The sequence below is a fragment of the Trichomycterus rosablanca genome, chromosome 20 (genome assembly GCF_030014385.1).
Source record: "Trichomycterus rosablanca isolate fTriRos1 chromosome 20, fTriRos1.hap1, whole genome shotgun sequence".
NCBI lineage: Eukaryota > Metazoa > Chordata > Actinopteri > Siluriformes > Trichomycteridae > Trichomycterus > Trichomycterus rosablanca.
The window spans coordinates 10,385,123-10,403,894 of record NC_086007.1 but is presented as its reverse complement, the minus strand read 5'-3'; the positions used below and the strand labels follow the sequence as shown (position 1 = coordinate 10,403,894).

At 38.8% G+C, this 18,772-nt stretch overlaps 1 protein-coding gene across 1 annotated transcript in view; it reads right to left on the bottom strand.

Annotated features, from left to right (window-relative positions):
* tenm4 (teneurin transmembrane protein 4) overlaps positions 1 to 18,772 on the bottom strand; it is a 349,240-nt gene that overhangs the window by 3,338 nt on the left and 327,130 nt on the right. Inside the window, exons 28-30 of the mRNA XM_063016253.1 lie at positions 16,032 to 16,328; positions 13,641 to 15,255; positions 11,219 to 11,361 (exon numbers count right to left, since the gene is read on the bottom strand). Coding sequence (XP_062872323.1) covers positions 11,219 to 11,361; positions 13,641 to 15,255; positions 16,032 to 16,328 — 2,055 coding nt within the window. The remainder of the gene's footprint in view (positions 1 to 11,218; positions 11,362 to 13,640; positions 15,256 to 16,031; positions 16,329 to 18,772) is intronic.

Sequence of the window (18,772 nt, the reverse complement as noted above, 5' to 3'; positions counted from 1 at the left end):
CGTTCAGCTGCTCATCTTTTTTTCAATGTCAAATCAGTCTGCTTTATTACCATTTTCAATCAACTGTGAATGTTGCATAGGTCATTTTTTTACTTTGCTGACAAACCCCTGTGTTTTTATTTTATTTGGTAGGTCCTAACTAGTTTAAGTATTAGCCGTGACCATTGTGGTAATTTTATTGACCAGAAAATCATAAAAAAAGTTTACTGTCAAGGCCAACATGGATGTTGTGTGAAATGTGGTTCCTTGGGGCATGACCAGCAAACCTGTCTTCTAATATCATTTGACATGAGTTTTCTGCCCCAGAGAACATGTGAAGAAAATGATTAAATGCTGAGGGAGGGTGGTAACTGGACACTGGCACCTGCTGAGATACTCTTGAAAGAGGAGGTTTAGGCTGAAAAGAGAGATACTGAGATGCAAGAGCACTAAAATGTCCTTTGTTCTAACAAAAAAAAGAAAAAGAAAAAGAGAGCCAACCATGCCAACAAACAGGAACCAACCAAGTAGATGTTCAAAATGTAGCACATTTTAAATACACTTAAAAGCTAGCAACCAGTCTAAGTTAGCAAAGCTCTCTTTAGTGCCATTGTTACATTTATCTAAATAAATAATTACATAACTGCTTCATCCTCTTTTATCTGCTTTCTGCTTTATCCAGAGCATATAGTTAAACCCTCAATGGCTTATTCACATCTATGGACAATTATCAATAGCCAATCTACATGACGAGTCACTGGCATGTTGTTATTAAAAAGTAAACCGACACCAGCTGGCACAAGACAAACTGGTTACAGATTGTAAACAGAGTCGCTATGCCACTAAATATGGATGGATAAGGGTGGATGGATGGATGGATGGATGGATGAATGGATAGATAAGGGTAGATATGGGTGGATGGATATGGATGGATAGATGGATGGATAGATGGATGGATAGATAAGGGTGGATGGATGGATGAATGGATAGATAAGGGTGGATAAGGGTGGATATGGGTGGATGGATATGGATGGATGGATGGATGGATAGATAAGGGTGAATATGGGTGGATGAATGGATAGATAAGGGTGGATTGATGGATGGATAGATGATAAGGGTGGATGGATGGATAGATAAGGGTGGATGGATGGATATGGATAAATGGATGGATAGATATGGGTGGATGAATGGATAGATAAGGGTGGATTGATGGATGGATAGATGATAAGGGTGGATGGATGGATAGATAAGGGTGGATGGATGGATATGGATAAATGGATGGACAGATATGGGTGGATGAATGGATAGATAAGGGTGGATTGATGGATGGATAAATGATAAGGGTGGATGGATGGATAGATAAGGGTGGATGGTTGGATGAATGGATAGATAAGTGTGGATATGGGTGGATGAATGGATAGATAAGGGTGGATTGATGGATGGATAGATGATAAGGGTGGATGGATGGATGGATGGATAGATATGGATAGATGGATGGATAGATATGGGTGGATGGATGGATAGATATGGATGAATGGATGGATAGATATGGATGAATGGATGGATAAATATTGCTGGCTGGATGGATGGATATGGGGATGGATATGGATGGATATGGATGGATGGATAGATATGGCTGGAGAGATAGATATGGCTAGATGGATAGATGATGGATACTTTACTATTGAAGAGTATTCTGTAAGTCTGTTAGCACATTTGTGCTGCTATATGTATTATAAATCAGCAACAAACAGTGAGACAGTGTTTCCAACCCTGATTTTAAGAACCATTAGGCCCAAACCTGGTACCAAACCTGAACACAAACTGGAACATTTGATATTAAACTAATGGCTGTAGAAATGGGACAGATTCTCTAGTCTTAAAGGCTGTGTATTTGTGCAGTGGAAAAATATCTAGGTCCTGACACTTCATCCTTCTCACTATGACAGGATAGGGTGTAAATGGATGACTGGGTCACAGCAGTTCAGCTATTAGGTATCTCAGACTGGACACATGGCCTGGAGAACACTTCACACCTTGCCACCCTAATTTGTAGCATGTCAGCTTTTTGACATTAGCCACACATTAGCCAATGTGTGTGCGTATATGTGTGTGTGATTGTCCTGTGGTCTAGCAGTGTGATGTCCCAGCTCTAAAAACAATGCATCATTCAAGTAGCATGGGGTGGTCAGGCCGCATGCAGGATGATCGGTCCAGGGCACTGATCAAAGTCAGAAGCTAATGCTGGATGATTATTAGGCCACATGCCCCTGTCATTTTTCAAACAGTTCTTCATGGTGTGTGGAGCCTGGGTAAGTGGCACAGAGAGGGCAAAAGATTAAAAGTGAGCAGCCACCTCCCTGCAGTTTTATGAAATTTCCCAGCATCCATCATGTTCATGCTTCAAAGGGATGTGGATTTAATTATGAGGTCGGCTATTTAAATGAAAGGCTGGTACAGTAATAAGCAAGCTGTAGGCTGGAGGTACAGCAAGTAAATACTTAAAAACAAGTTTATTTATTATTGAAAGCCAAAAATCATATAATCCAGTGTCCTTATTACAATATAAAACTGTATCCTGCTTCTGGCCTATGAATTATATTTTATATTAATGAGTGTATAACATTAACCAACTTACCTATTACTAATTCAATGCATTCAATCAATTTGCATAAAGAGCAAACTTGTCAAGTCCAGTGTAACAGATTTTACTCACTTTGAAAAATACAAATTCAGAAACTAATTTATTTTAAGCAGTCGTGGTTAGATCACACAGTATAATCACAATGTGAGTGCCTGACTGGAAGCTATATCTATAATTATTCTCTAAATAATTATTTATATAATTAATAAAATAATCAACAAACATGGGGAAAGAACACCCTTTACTTTAGAAATAATAATATTATTATTATTATTATTAATAATATAATTGCTGTTGTTGTTTTGTTGTGCATTATTATTATTTTTGTTGTTGTTGTGCATTATTATTGTTACTATTGTTGTTGTTATTATTATTATTATTATTATTATTATTACTTTTATTATTATTATGTTGTGCATTATTATTATTACTTTTATTATTATTATTATGTTGTGCGTTATTGTTAGTATTACTATTATTATTATGTTGTGCATTATTATTATTACTATTACTATTACTATTATTACTATTATTTTTATTAAAATTATAATAAAATAATAATACAATTATTATTATTATTATGCAGTTTTTATGCCCCACCTTGGCTGCCTGATCTCTGAACTCATCACAGTTATCAAACAATCACTTGCCTGACATACTGCTTTAGTACTTTGTGTATTTTCTTATATGGGGGCTCGTCCGGGATTAGGTAAACTTTATTTACAAATATGGCATTTCATCAACAGCTAGGGTAATGATGGAACAATTTAATGGTCTGTTGGAAAAAGTTATCAAAAACACCATGTCTACTTACTTACTTACTACTTTATTTTGGATCACATCCCAGGGTTGTGATGGTTCAAGTTCTTTAAAAGTAGTTATTGGAAGAAGCGCAGGAATGTTTATGTGGCTTTAAATAAGACATAAATTATTAAGCATGCATTTCTCACCATCTGCTCAAAAGACGTACAGTCCTTTCTAAGGTAATTATAAGATCAATAGACAATAAAAGAACTGCTACGAGGACACATTTTATTTCTATCGCGTAATCTCAAACCACTAATTGCTCACTGGCATGCTGTTCTGACTGATTTGACATTTCGGGGCAAGCCATGTCTACCTCTTTTGCTACTTCAGAAATGCTTTTCCACTACTAGTAAATGCAAAACAAGGTAAAGACTTTACAGACACTACCATACTGTAGTGACTTGTTTTTCCACCCAATACTGGCTAAATTTAAGAAATGCTAAGGGCTTATGAAGCAGGAACTAAAAAAGATGCTTTTGTCACACACATAATGAGTGTCATGAGATTCTCTGAATGAAACATGGGCATTACTTAGCAAACAACATACTTCAGACTTATAAACGCAGTGCTACTTTTGCAGAGGCCATTAGTGATTTTTTTAATGCAGCTCCTTTAAAAGCTCATAAATGACCCCATAATTATATCGCCAAAAAGCAATTTGGCCAGTAATTACAATAATTTACTTTCTCCCAAAAAAGGAACAAAAAAAAAAAAGGAAATTATGTTTGTAAGTGGGGTTGTGCTGATTTATAGATAATAAAAAGCATCACCTATGCTAAGAACTTGGGATTAGTTTATTCTGTCCAATGTTTTAAGCAACCTTGGTGCACTTTAAACAGAAGGAATAGAAAAAAAACCCTCAGTATCTATTATAATTTCTGGACGAACAATAGAAAATGTGGGTGAAATGAAAAAATCAAACAGTGTAAAGAGAGAGTTGTAATTGAATAGAGAGGTATAGAAGAGTTCTGGTTGTAATTGAATAGATAGGTATAGAAGAGTTCTGGTTGGCATTGAAAAAGAGAGGTATAGAAGAGTTCTGGTTGTAATTGAATAGAGAGGTATAGAAGAGTTCTGGTTGGAATTGAAATAGAGAGGTAAAAAAGAGTTCTGGTTGTAATTGAATAGAGAGGTATAGAAGAGTTCTGGCTGTAATTGAATAGAGAGGTATAGAAGAGTTCTGGCTGTAATTGAATAGTGAGGTATAGAAGAGTTCTGGTTGGAATTGAAATAGAGAGGTATAGAAGAGTTCTGGTTGTAATTGAATAGAGAGGTATAGAAGAGTTCTGGCTGTAATTGAATAGAGAGGTATAGAAGAGTTCTGGTTGTAATTGAATAGAGGAGGTATAAAAGAGTTCTGGTTGTAACTGAATAGAGAGGTATAGAAGAGTTCTGGTTGTAATTGAATAGAGGAGGTATAGAAGAGTTCTGGCTGTAATTGAATAGAGAGGTATAGAAGAGTTCTGGTTGTAATTGAATAGAGAGGTATAGAAGAGTTCTGGCTGTAATTGAATAGAGAGGTATAGAAGAGTTCTGGCTGTAATTGAATAGAGAAGGTATAGAAGAGTTCTGGTTGTAATTGAATAGAGAGGTATAGAAGAGTTCTGGTTGTAATTGAATAGAGGAGGTATAGAAGAGTTCTGGTTGTAACTGAATAGAGAGGTATAGAAGAGTTCTGGCTGTAATTGAATAGCGAGGTATAGAAGAGTTCTGGTTGTAATTGAATAGAGAGGTATAGAAGAGTTCTGGTTGTAATTGAATAGAGGAGGTATAGAAGAGTTCTGGTTGTAACTGAATAGAGAGGTATAGAAGAGTTCTGGCTGTAATTGAATAGCGAGGTATAGAAGAGTTCTGGTTGTAATTGAATAGACAGGTATAGAAGAGTTCTGGTTGTAATTAAATAGAGGAGGTATAGAAGAGTTCTGGTTGTAACTGAATAGAGAGGTATAGAAGAGTTCTGGTTGTAATTGAATAGAGAGGTATAGAAGAGTTCTGGTTGTAATTGAATAGAGAGGTATAGAAGAGTTCTGGTTGTAATTAAATAGAGAGGTATAGAAGAGTTCTGGTTGTAATTGAATAGAGAGGTATAGAAGAGTTCTGGTTGTAACTGAATAAAGAGGTATAGAAGAGTTCTGGCTGTAATTGAATAGAGAGGTATAGAAGAGTTCTGGTTGTAATTGAATAGAGATGTATAGAAGAGTTCTGGCTGTAATTGAATAGAGAGGTATAGAAGAGTTCTGGTTGTAACTGAATAGAGAGGTATAGAAGAGTTCTGGCTGTAATTGAATAGAGAGGTATAGAAGAGTTCTGGCTGTAATTGAATAGAGAGGTATAGAAGAGTTCTGGTTGTAATTGAATAGAGAGGTATAGAAGAGTTCTGGCTGTAATTGAATAGAGAGGTATAGAAGAGTTCTGGTTGTAACTGAATAGAGAGGTATAGAAGAGTTCTGGCTGTAATTGAATAGAGGAGGTATAGAAGAGTTCTGGTTGTAATTGAATAGAGAGGTATAGAAGAGTTCTGGTTGTAATTGAATAGAGAGGTATAGAAGAGTTCTGGCTGTAATTGAATAGAGAGGTATAGAAGAGTTCTGGTTGTAATTGAATAGAGAGGTATAGAAGAGTTCTGGCTGTAATTGAATAGAGAGGTATAGAAGAGTTCTGGCTGTAATTGAATAGAGGAGGTATAGAAGAGTTCTGGCTGTAATTGAATAGAGGAGGTATAGAAGAGTTCTGGTTGTAATTGAATAGAGAGGTATAGAAGAGTTCTGGTTGTAATTGAATAGAGAAGGTATAGAAGAGTTCTGGTTGTAACTGAATAGAGAGGTATAGAAGAGTTCTGGCTGTAATTGAATAGAGAGGTATAGAAGAGTTCTGGTTGTAATTGAATAGAGAGGTATAGAAGAGTTCTGGTTGTAATTGAATAGAGAGGTATAGAAGAGTTCTGGCTGTAATTGAATAGAGAGGTATAGAAGAGTTCTGGTTGTAATTGAATAGAGAGGTATAGAAGAGTTCTGGCTGTAATTGAATAGAGAGGTATAGAAGAGTTCTGGCTGTAATTGAATAGAGGAGGTATAGAAGAGTTCTGGTTGTAATTGAATAGAGAGTTATAGAAGAGTTCTGGCTGTAATTGAATAGAGGAGGTATAGAAGAGTTCTGGTTGTAATTGAATAGAGAGGTATAGAAGAGTTCTGGTTGTAATTGAATAGAGAGGTATAGAAGAGTTCTGGTTGTAATTGAATAGAGAGGTATAGAAGAGTTCTGGCTGTAATTGAAAAGAGGAGGTATAGAAGAGTTCTGGCTGTAATTGAATAGAGCAGGTATAGAAGAGTTCTGGTTGTAATTGAATAGAGAGGTATAGAAGAGTTCTGGTTGTAATTGAATAGAGGAGGCATAGAAGAGTTCTGGTTGTAACTGAATAGAGAGGTATAGAAGAGTTCTGGCTGTAATTGAATAGAGAGGTATAGAAGAGTTCTGGTTGTAATTGAATAGAGAGGTATAGAAGAGTTCTGGTTGTAATTGAATAGAGAGGTATAGAAGAGTTCTGGTTGTAATTGAATAGAGAGGTATAGAAGAGTTCTGGTTGTAATTGAATAGAGAGGTATAGAAGAGTTCTGGTTGTAATTAAATAGAGAGGTATAGAAGAGTTCTGGTTGTAATTGAATAGAGAGGTATAGAAGAGTTCTGGCTGTAATTGAATAGAGAGGTATAGAAGAGTTCTGGCTGTAATTGAATAGAGAGTTATAGAAGAGTTCTGGTTGTAATTGAATAGAGAGGTATAGAAGAGTTCTGGCTGTAATTGATTAGAGAGGTATAGAAGAGTTCTGGCTGTAATTGAATAGAGAGTTATAGAAGAGTTCTGGCTGTAATTGAATAGAGGAGGTATAGAAGAGTTCTGGTTGTAATTGAATAGAGAGGTATAGAAGAGTTCTGGTTGTAATTGAATAGAGAGGTATAGAAGAGTTCTGGTTGTAATTGAATAGAGGAGGTATAGAAGAGTTCTGGTTGTAATTGAATAGAGGAGGTATAGAAGAGTTCTGGTTGTAATTGAATAGAGAGGTATAGAAGAGTTCTGGCTGTAATTGAATAGAGAGGTATAGAAGAGTTCTGGTTGTAATTGAATAGAGAGGTATAGAAGAGTTCTGGCTGTAATTGAATAGAGAGGTATAGAAGAGTTCTGGCTGTAATTGAATAGAGAGGTATAGAAGAGTTCTGGTTGTAATTGAATAGAGAGGTATAGAAGAGTTCTGGCTGTAATTGAATAGAGAGGTATAGAAGAGTTCTGGCTGTAATTGAATAGAGAGGTATAGAAGAGTTCTGGTTGTAATTGAATAGAGAGGTATAGAAGAGTTCTGGTTGTAATTGAATAGAGAGGTATAGAAGAGTTCTGGCTGTAATTGAATAGAGAGGTATAGAAGAGTTCTGGTTGTAATTGAATAGAGAGGTATAGAAGAGTTCTGGTTGTAATTGAATAGAGAGGTATAGAAGAGTTCTGGTTGTAATTGAATAGAGAGGTATAGAAGAGTTCTGGTTGTAATTGAATAGAGAGGTATAGAAGAGTTCTGGCTGTAATTGAATAGAGAGGTATAGAAGAGTTCTGGCTGTAATTGAATAGAGAGGTATAGAAGAGTTCTGGTTGTAATTGAATAGAGAGGTATAGAAGAGTTCTGGCTGTAATTGAATAGAGAGGTATAGAAGAGTTCTGGCTGTAATTGAATAGAGAGGTATAGAAGAGTTCTGGCTGTAATTGAATAGAGAGGTATAGAAGAGTTCTGGCTGTAATTGAATAGAGAGGTATAGAAGAGTTCTGGCTGTAATTGAATAGAGAGTTATAGAAGAGTTCTGGCTGTAATTGAATAGAGAGTTATAGAAGAGTTCTGGCTGTAATTGAATAGAGAGTTATAGAAGAGTTCTGGCTGTAATTGAATAGAGGAGGTATAGAAGAGTTCTGGTTGTAATTGAATAGAGAGGTATAAAAGAGTTCTGGTTGTAATTGAATAGAGAGGTATAGAAGAGTTCTGGTTGTAATTGAATAGAGAGGTATAGAAGAGTTCTGGTTGTAATTGAATAGAGAGGTATAGAAGAGTTCTGGTTGTAATTGAATAGAGGAGGTATAGAAGAGTTCTGGTTGTAATTGAATAGAGAGGTATAAAAGAGTTCTGGTTGTAATTGAATAGAGAGGTATAGAAGAGTTCTGGTTGTAATTGAATAGAGGAGGTATAGAAGAGTTCTGGTTGTAATTGAATAGAGAGGTATAGAAGAGTTCTGGTTGTAATTGAATAGAGGAGGTATAGAAGAGTTCTGGTTGTAATTGAATAGAGGAGGTATAGAAGAGTTCTGGTTGTAATTGAATAGAGGAGGTATAGAAGACTTCTGGTTGTAACTGAATAGAGAGGTATAGAAGAGTTCTGGTTGTAATTGAATAGGAATAGAAGAGATCTGGTTGGAATTGAAATGGAGAGGTATTGAAATAGAGAGGTATAGAAGAGTTCTGAAAAGCCACAGGAGAATAGTTATAAGATGTCCTTCTAAAGACAAAGCCTCCAAGTTGTGTAAGGCATTGAGGTCCTCTGTTAGTCATGGTAAGTGTTGGTTCCTGAGGTGCTACATAAGCTGGAACCTTTTGGTGTTTTTCTACCACCAATGATTCATTTCCCAGCCAGTAAAATGATTTTGCTTTCAGCACCAAAGTGCTGCTAGTTGTGTAAATAAATTAAAAAGTTTTTAAAGTAAAATCATGTTATTTTTGCACCTTTCCCCCCAAATGCACTGTCCAAAGTGAATATATTTGTTAACCCTGAGATTTCTGGCATCCCCTGCCACTTGTACTTCTTTCCTCTGGGGTGATTTAAGCAAAGACAGAAGGAGCAAAAAAGTCAACAAGAATGATGAGAAATGATTGCAGATATCTTTTGAGGAGTTAATTCTTTGTGAAATAAATGACAAAGATTTATAATGCGGTATCAAAGGAAGTAGTCAACAAGAAAACAAAGTGTTAGAAAAAAGATGCATCCCAATAAATCCCAGTATGAAGCCTGCATGTGTGTAATTGCAACCCTTTGATATTATTAATAGCTTGGTCGTTTGGAATGTCTTGGGATTTGAGTAAACATATGGCTTCTGACTCTTTCCAGCCTGTAAAGGATTCCTGCGTTTGACAGGATCCGACTGCATTGCTTCTAACGTTTAACAAGTCTCAACACCCGGTCAGGTTAATCAAACCTGAAGCTCAGCAGACGCATAAAAATTAAACCAGTCAGCAGGGTTTCCTGCTCTCTAATACTGTAATGACAAACTCAGAACACCTAATCAAATACTGAAACAGTTGGGACTGTGCCTGCTGACAAATCAAACAGCTGAATGTATCCAGGCACAGTCTGGGACACAACTTTGTGCGTGTGATTAAATTATAATAACCACTTTCAGAAAGGGATTTTATTAGGGAAAGCTAAATCTGAAACTCAATGGGTAAATGAGTATGAAAAATGGCTTCCAGGGCTTGTAGATCTTCAACAGATCCAGTAAAACGCGCTATACAAAATATAAAACAATGTCTATTGTGGAATGTGGGTTACCTAAGGTAATAACCCCCTCCCCCTTTTAAATATTCAGCAAGCTTCTTCATTCTCCTTGAAAGGATTTGAGATCTATGTGAACCTTGTCAGGCTGACTGCTTCAAATGGACCCATCGCTTCACATTTAAAATCTCATATCTCAGACATCTGAAACCGTGGATGCCTCACGCCTTCAAATGTCTATCTATTACGATGCATCCATTTGCAAGCAGGCTATACTGATAGCTTGTGGCTGTGCCTCTTCGAATTTTTTGACTGACAGGATGGAAGCCTTTATCACCAAAAAGAACGGGTGCCCTGTGTACCTCTTCCACATCTCGGATTCAACAAGACAGGCAGACATTTACATTAGCATAGACCTTTTCTTATTATGAACCAGACTGCTTTCAAAGCCTGTCGCGACGTTTTAGGGGAACAGAACGTCTCTGGGTGTTTAGAAATAAGCCAGCTGTCAATGCACACCTAATACGTAGCTCGCGCGGCGAGTAATATGACCCAGAAAGCTAACAAATAGCCTCTCAATAATTCAGGTGACTTAAGGAAGAAACAGTGTTGATAAGCCCAAGAATCAGAGAATTTCGCTGGTCTGGGTCAGCAAGAGAGTGAGAGAGTGAAACAGAGAAGAAAACTAAAGCTTTTGGAAAGTCAAAGAGGGTAGAAAAGCAAGATAAAAGGTGTGTAAAGCTGAGCTGAAATCGATGACCAGTGGTGGAGGAAATGTGGAATGAATTTCCCTAATGGCAGGACTATTACAAGAGCTCTTTATTTTGACCCCGTTCCCTCGGCTTGAGAAGCGAGAGCAAGGGGCGAGTGCACTCGCCAGTGATTTGGACTGATTGCTTTGGGCTCCACTGGGAGACTACAGACTAAAGGGTTGGGTTACCATGAAGACATTTTAAAGTTTAATCTGAAGGGCAGGTGTGCGTGAAGGCTAAACTGTTCTTCTGCGCCTGCAAACATCTGTCTGGCATTCGACATCTAGCATCATAAATGTAAGTGAAGAAACTAATAGGTCGCAACCCATAAGCAGGCCCTGGGACTATGGATTGGTTACTCATAACCTTTCAATGCTTGAAGTTTTTGAAGGTGTGAAAATCAGCTTCTTACCCATAAACTTTTTTCGCAACATAAATTTTATCAGGTTAACTATAGCAGTAACTATGTTTACTATGTTTATATTGTTAACTATGTTTTTTTTTTTTTTGTGGTTGCTTACCTTAGTGCTGTCCCACTCTTGTGTCTTCATCTGGGTGTGAATCAGCTCGTAAGATGGTTCCATAGCATCAGTGACAGGTTTGTGATAACCAGGTATGACGTTGTACAACTGAAAGCCGAACGTCACCAACCAGCTGTTTACGTCTGTAATCAACAGCGACATCAACGTTTAAGAGAACGTAAGCATTCGTGCTGATTTAGCAATACTGTTTCAAGAGAAGTTGCTGATGCTTGAATAATCTACATTGCAAAATGGTATTCATTAAGAATAAGGACAGAGGTCAAGTGATTTCCTCTACAAAATAAGCTCTTCTCATTCTCATTACAATGATAAATCGATTAATGTATGACAGCAGGCTAAATAGGTTTAATACTCCAGGGGCTACTGCATTTAAAAAAAATCATGGTAATTTCTAACACTTCAGGCACCGTATACTGATAACACCTCAGCATCTTGTAAGTGAATGCTATCTAACCTGTTTTATATCAAAACTAGACCACATTTAACACAAAGTAAAAATATAAGGACATGTATAAGTAAAACCACCTCTTTAACCATGAGGACCTGTCACAAAATATAATAAAATATGAATAAAATAAGAAAAAATAAATTGTTTATTATATAAGACCATAAAGATCGTTGCTAAAAGAGTATATTTTTAAAAATGAATATACATTTAGTTGATTTCATACATAGTTCAGGGAAGAAAAAAACCTAAATGAACAATATGACACATCAGTACTTTTGTCCAAGTTATAAGTATTTTATTAATGTCAGGTGACGCTAAGCTACCGTATAATGCAATGTATTAATGCATTTAATAAGCTTATTGTACAGTACATCCGAGTCAAATTGTAATGTATTATTTTTAGCCAAATCGTAAGACTTGGTATAATATTTAAGATGGTAAACAATAAAAGAATAAACTTTTTAAAATATAAGAAAAGAAGCCGCTCAGGTGGTGCAGCGGTAAAAAACGCTAGCACACCAGACCTGAGAATTCGAACACATCGCATCAAATCTCAGCTCTGCCATTCGGCTGGGCTGGGTGGCTACATGAACAACGTTTGGCTGTTGTTCATCCAGAGAGGGAGCCGGATAAGGACCTCATAAATGATGCAATTACGACCTCTGCTGGCTGATTGATGGCGTCTGCAAGCCAAGACTAACAACCCAAGAATATGAAATGAGATTTTTAATAGCAAGATAGCAAAATCCCGTACAGCTGGCAGTACAGGACAATGAGATAATAAATAATTTAAAGATATTAAAAGAAAAGTCAACATCAACATTTCAGACCAGATACTGCATATACAATCTGTTTAGTATTCCACCTTAGAGGCTAGCCGTAATGATGTAGTTTATAGCTTAGCAGATGTTTAATCAAGCATTAAGTTAAATGTAGGTAGTGTGAAACACTGCTGGCATACAAAGACCGCAGAGAAAGGCTAAACCTGGCCACACGTGAATTATTTTTAACTAACGTCCATACATTCTATTTAATCAAACACAGAAGGGAAAACTGAAACTCAATGCCATGACTCATTATAATGAATACTTCTAATGGTCTCTATTCCTAATACTTAATTTTCTCTTGGCAGTACTGGCATAAACCCAGGCTTTGATTTTTGGCCCGAGACAGGCTCTGTAAAGGCACTGGCACAAACTACAAAGAGGTGTGTAATATTTTGTTCTCTTCCAATAAAATTATTGTTTGCTTTCCAAGCAGAGAGGAGTTGATACAACAGCCTCTGGCACTGATTTGTGTGGCCGCCATTGTGTTCTCTGGCTAGGGAGTAGTCACTGTTATTTACTTTACCAATGTTCCGAGGCAACAAAGACCGATGAGATATTTTAGTGAAGAGACCTGAACGCTAAATAATGGGGGGAAAGCTAATGCACCATCATGGTACCTGGGGAGCTGCAAAGGCCAGAAAACAACCTCAGACTGAAAACATCGGTCTGAAAAATGACCAATCCATTGCAGCATGGATTTTCTTAAAAGCACTGAGGCTGAACAAGGCGTTTCACTGATTATTTTTGAAGTGCCTCTGAAGTGATCGTTTTAAACCATAACGGAGCAAATTCAAAAAGTTCAAGAATGTTGAAGTAGTACACTAACACATGTACACATGTTAGCATTGAAACATTATGCAGAAAGCAACTGGACAGAGACATATTTCTTTTTAAAATATTTTTGTTTATGCATTTTCTTCCCTTTTTCTCCCTTTTTAGCATGTCCAATTGCCCGATTGCGTCATGCGTCCTCTCCACCAATGTCGATTCCTGCTCTGATTGAGGAGAATGAAGCTAGCAAGCCAGCTATGGACTTTTGAACACTAAAGACATGCAGCAGCTTGTCAGGTCAAATAAAAACAATCCAAAAGACTACCAAGATTCCATGTAATGCCTGAACACTGACCTGTCATGTAGCACTTGGTCTCATGGGGGTTGCTTAGAGGGTTGTTGTTCTTGAACATGTAGAGGTTAAAGGGCACAATGTTGTTGCTGTTCATCTGCTTCCAGACATCATGGTCGGGTGTGGTCCATCGGCCAGCCAGGACGTCGTAATCCCTGCTCCCCATGTGAACCAGCTTCGTGAGGGGTTCATACAGGCCACCCTGGTAGCCCACGACGAGCTGAAAGCTGGGGTTTGAATCTAGATAGACCTCTCCGAAGGCTGTATAGAGGATCTGCTTAATCATCAAACCCGAGCCACTGAATACAGCAAGCGGTGTCCCGATGTTGTCACAGGCCACGTAGAACTCATCACCACTGCTCAGCTCCATGGCGAAGAGGTGACCCTGCAGGTCATAGTAGAGCGATGTGATCTCTGAGCTGGAATGATTGTACATGTGGGTGACTCTGGTGGGGCTGGACAGGTCAGCATAGAAGAACTGCAAATGGTGTCCTTGGCTGCTCCTGCTAGACACTCTGCGACCCAGGCCATCGTAACGGTACTTTATACTCCATCCACCCACCCTGCTGTAAGCTCTGACCAGCAAGCCTGCAGAGTTGTATTCGAAGAAGTCATTCCCTCGCTGTCTTAGGAAACCGTCTTCGTCCATCCTGTACTGGACGTCTCCCAATCGTGTAATGCGATCCCGTATGTCATAACGTAGAGGAGTAAGGCGGGCACTGTTGCCCGGGCTGAGAAGGTGCAGGTTGCCATTTAGATCATAATTGTACCGCCACAAAGGTTTATCGTTCATGGACACCACCTGGATCTGTCCGTCAGCATCGTACTCGTAGGTATACCTTGTGGTGTTGGCGTAAGGACCCACCTTGAGTTCTTTGGCTACAACTCGGCCCATGTTATCATACTGTACCATCATCCAGTACATCAACGAACGGAAGATCTCATACTGCACCTCCTTGACTCGCCCATAGGCATCAAAGTGCTTAGTGTGAGTCATTACAGCAGTTGTGATGATCTGGTTGATGTCGTAGTATATGACCCCAAATTTGCCAAACTGCTCTGTTTTACCAGACACGTCATCATAGCGGTAAAGATCAATAGGCAGGGGGGTTTCGTTGATGACAGCTTGCATACTGGTTACCCGAAAGCTGTTGTCGTAGTTGTAGTCAAAGCGAGCGTTGACCATACCTTCCTCACTAAATCGAAAGATCTGCCGGTCAATGAGGGGGCCGATCTGCCGGTACCGTATAGTGCACGTAAAGCCCTCGCTTTGCAGACTCACTGTCTTGAGCATTCCTGCTGCTTCGTCGTATGAGAAGGCAACACGCGTGGTATCATACATAATCTCAAGCAGACGAGAGATCTTGCCGTACTTATAGATGACTTTACGTCCCGTGCCTTGGTGAATGGTCTGCAGAAGTTGGCCATCTTCACTGTAATCATGCAGCACACTGGCGTTGCCCTCCGGGGGTCTATAGGTGTTTCTGTAGTACTTGATGGAGCGAGTGGTCTCGAGAGTATGCCGAGCCACATTGGGCATGGTGACAGACCAAAGACGATCGTTCTTGTCGAACTCGAAGATGTACTGTCGCTGGCTGTACAGCAAGAGCACCATGGACTGCCGAGGGAAAAAAAATAACAAAATGACACTTAGCGTGCAGGAGTCAATGAAGCGTGGTAATTTCTGAAAACTGCCTGGAAATGTTAACACATTAAATCTTAAAATCTTTGTCTGAGTGAAGTGAAGGTCGTCGCAAGCCCAGGAGTCACATTACGCTACGTGATTAACTACGCAAAAAACGGTAGGGTGTCATACAATGACTTCAGGGGGTATACAAATTACAGATAGCTTAATACCACGCTGCTGCTATTGAAAAATGTTGGAGGGCAAATTCTCATTAACCGACGAGGAAACAATCAGCCTTACAATCCCTGCCCCAAAAACAATAGTGGCTCATATGGAGGTCAAGGAGATAATTTTCTGCAGTGCATATTTGAATGAGAAGTGTTTTTCCACTCAGTTTTCACTTCAAGGCTTCTAATGAAGCCACATTTGGTAGTGTCCATTGTTTGTGAAAGGCAAATTTCCTCAAAAATTCAACAGCTTACAAGAGACATGTGTAAATCATTGTAAGAGGAAGATAAATGGGATGCTTAGCATTTTAAGCCTGCTAAAAGCACGAGTTGCCATTTTTAAAATCAGTGGTTTGCATTTTTCCATTAAGATCCTCTCAAATTAGCAAGACACTGACTTTTTACCACCTCTAAAAGGGTGCAATTCCGGAAAGTCTCAACAGTAACGAGTTTTTATAGTGTAAAAATATAAAGTTAAACTGAAAAAATAAGTGTTGTCCTTATTATATGGTTTCCTATAAAGAATCCAAAGCTGCTCACCTTCTCAAGGTACGTATAGCTCCATGATTTGCCATCTGCAAATATCTTTGACGTTATTCTCCCATTTGGATCATATTCCATCCGGATAGACATCGTGCCTCTTTGAATGCCGGCCACATGACCACCAGATGAGTAAGTCACATTGACTCCGTTTAGGCGGTTACTTGGTGCCCACAGGGTAGGTCTGCCCGCATGGTCGTAGTGGATCCTTAAAGTGAATTTCCTGTGGTCATCGTACACCTTCTCTGTTCGGGTGATACGGTCAAAGTCCATGGACAACAGGTTTCTGTTGTGAACCTGCCAATGAAAAATATATCAAATATTTAATTTGTATTTATTCAACCAGTGTAACCAATCACTGAGCATTGGGCACACCCACACTCAGACCTAGACACTTGAAAACCAACTTAGAAATCGTGCAAACTTCTCGATGGAAGGTGGGAGCATACTGTGTACCAAAAGGCAGCACTAGAAAAGCATTTATTCTCCACACAGACAATAAGCAAAGCTGAGGTTTGTATCCAAGACCCTGAAACTGTTAACTACACTACTTGCTGTGAAACCATGCCACTTAATTCTCAAAATGGCTTAACTGAATGTCTGAAATCATCTGGATTCAGCTCAATTACTTTTAACTGCAATTGTGTTCCAAATGACAGCATTGTGCGACTATTTCTGGAGGGCAGACGCTATTAAAATGATGTCATTTCCACATTTCGTTTTTATATGCTACAGTTTAGAAAAGAGAGCACTGGTGTGAGTCCACCTGGAGAATGAAAGGGGTTCGATGCCTATTAACTACTGCCTATTATTTCCAATGCCTTGAAGAAAAGAATGATTCAGAAATCAAGTCTGAGAGAGCTCAGTTGTGCTGGTGTAAGGCTGATATAGTCAAAGATTCACTACAGGACTTAAATGACATTCCATCCCGAGTCTAAGCTGACTTATAATGGGTAAGGGCTTTTATGACCCTGACATGCTGAGATCTGAGAATAGAGTCATTCGTTTGGGGGTAGTAATCAGGAGGGCACATCCGGGTCAGTGCAGAAGGACAGAGGGTGGGAGAAAATGGCTCACAGACGGGCTTTGTCTTCTAGCGCCATCTGTCCACACCCAATTGAGGTATACTCTGGTGTCACATTACAGTAGTGAGAAGAGGCAGCACAGTAGCTCAGTTCAAACACAATTTAACCTTAAATCTTAAAGGTTTGTGATATTTGCAGAGGATTATATTACTTAATCCTGTATGTACTTTTTTATTCCTAATATTTCCCCTTTGGACCAGTGGTAGCCTAGTGGGTAGAGCTTTGGGCTATCAATCAAAAGGTTGAGAGTTCAAATCTGGGCTCTGCCATGCTGCCACTGTTGGACACTTGAGGAAACTACAACCCTCTCGGCTCCAGGGGTGCTCTTCACTGGCTGCACATTGACTCCAGCTTCCAAAAACATATATATGACAAATAAAGGCAATCCGACATTTTATTTTTGAGCAGCTTGATCATTTTTGAGCAGATTTTCTCATTGCTCACATCTCACAAATCTTTTTTTTCTCTGCCTCCTGCATGTGGGTGTTCTTAAACCAGGTTTGTCCTTGGTAACTTGACTTTACGAGTAAAGCTGCAAAATTTCAGCCAAACAAAACATAACAAGAATGTATCCTGACTTTATTTCAAATATTTGCACCACACATCATTGGCATGTCCATACTACACTCCCAAAAGCCTAAATACAGGGCTTTGTGGTCAAAACCAGAGACTTGGCAACCGTGTTAATGACTGAATGGTTTCTCCACTTGCATAATTGACAAGGATCAGGCATTTTTAAAACTGCACTCTGCTGTACTACATCACTATAAATGTGGCACCATGTGGTCTAAGATGCAATCAAGATGGTTTAAACACTTTTTTAAACTTAAGCTAACTCAACCAAAAAATTTAGCCCCTCTCCTTTCTTCAAAACCACAAATAGTGTCTTCTTGTGCTCACTAGCTGGAGCAACAAATAGATCTTTGCTTAGACATACATTTGGATTCAAAACATTGGAATCACCTGCCAAATATGCTGTCAAAACAGCTCTGACCTAGCAAGACAAGTCCTGTGGTATCTGGTACCAGGGTATTACAAGAAGGTCCTTAAAATTCTGCACAGTGCAAGGTGGCTCACTCTACAGTGCATCCTGGTGCACATGTGCCCAGCCTATAGACATAGATCTACAGGGAAAGCCCTCAGACAAGAGACAAGTTCAAGTTTTAAATTTGCATGGACACTTTATACAGAAGGGTTTGATCGCTGTGTGTTGTGACACATTCACCTCATCACCAGTGTCACGAATCCAGCCTCTCTGTGCTTCCAGAGCTCCTATCTCATGTGTAAGTGCCACACCCCTGTCTCCGGTAGCACATGTTTGGAGTGGTTTTGTTTATAGCGGCAAGTTGATGCCCCTTCGTTATGATTGGTTGGTAATGCTAATGATCCACAGCTGAACCTCATTGCATGTTGAATGCTTATGGTATTTAAGGACTGTGCTGTGGATCATTCAGTAGAAGTTATTTTGATGGTTACATTGTCTGGAATTTTGAGAATGATGTATTGTAGTTCATGTATATTCCTGATAAATCTTGGCAAGTTAATCTGTTTCATGTCTTAGCCCAGTTAGCCTTGGATGTAGCTTAGCTTAGGATTTAGGTTAGTTTAGGATCATGTTTAATGTGCGTTTAGGTTAGCAATTAGCATTTAGCCTAG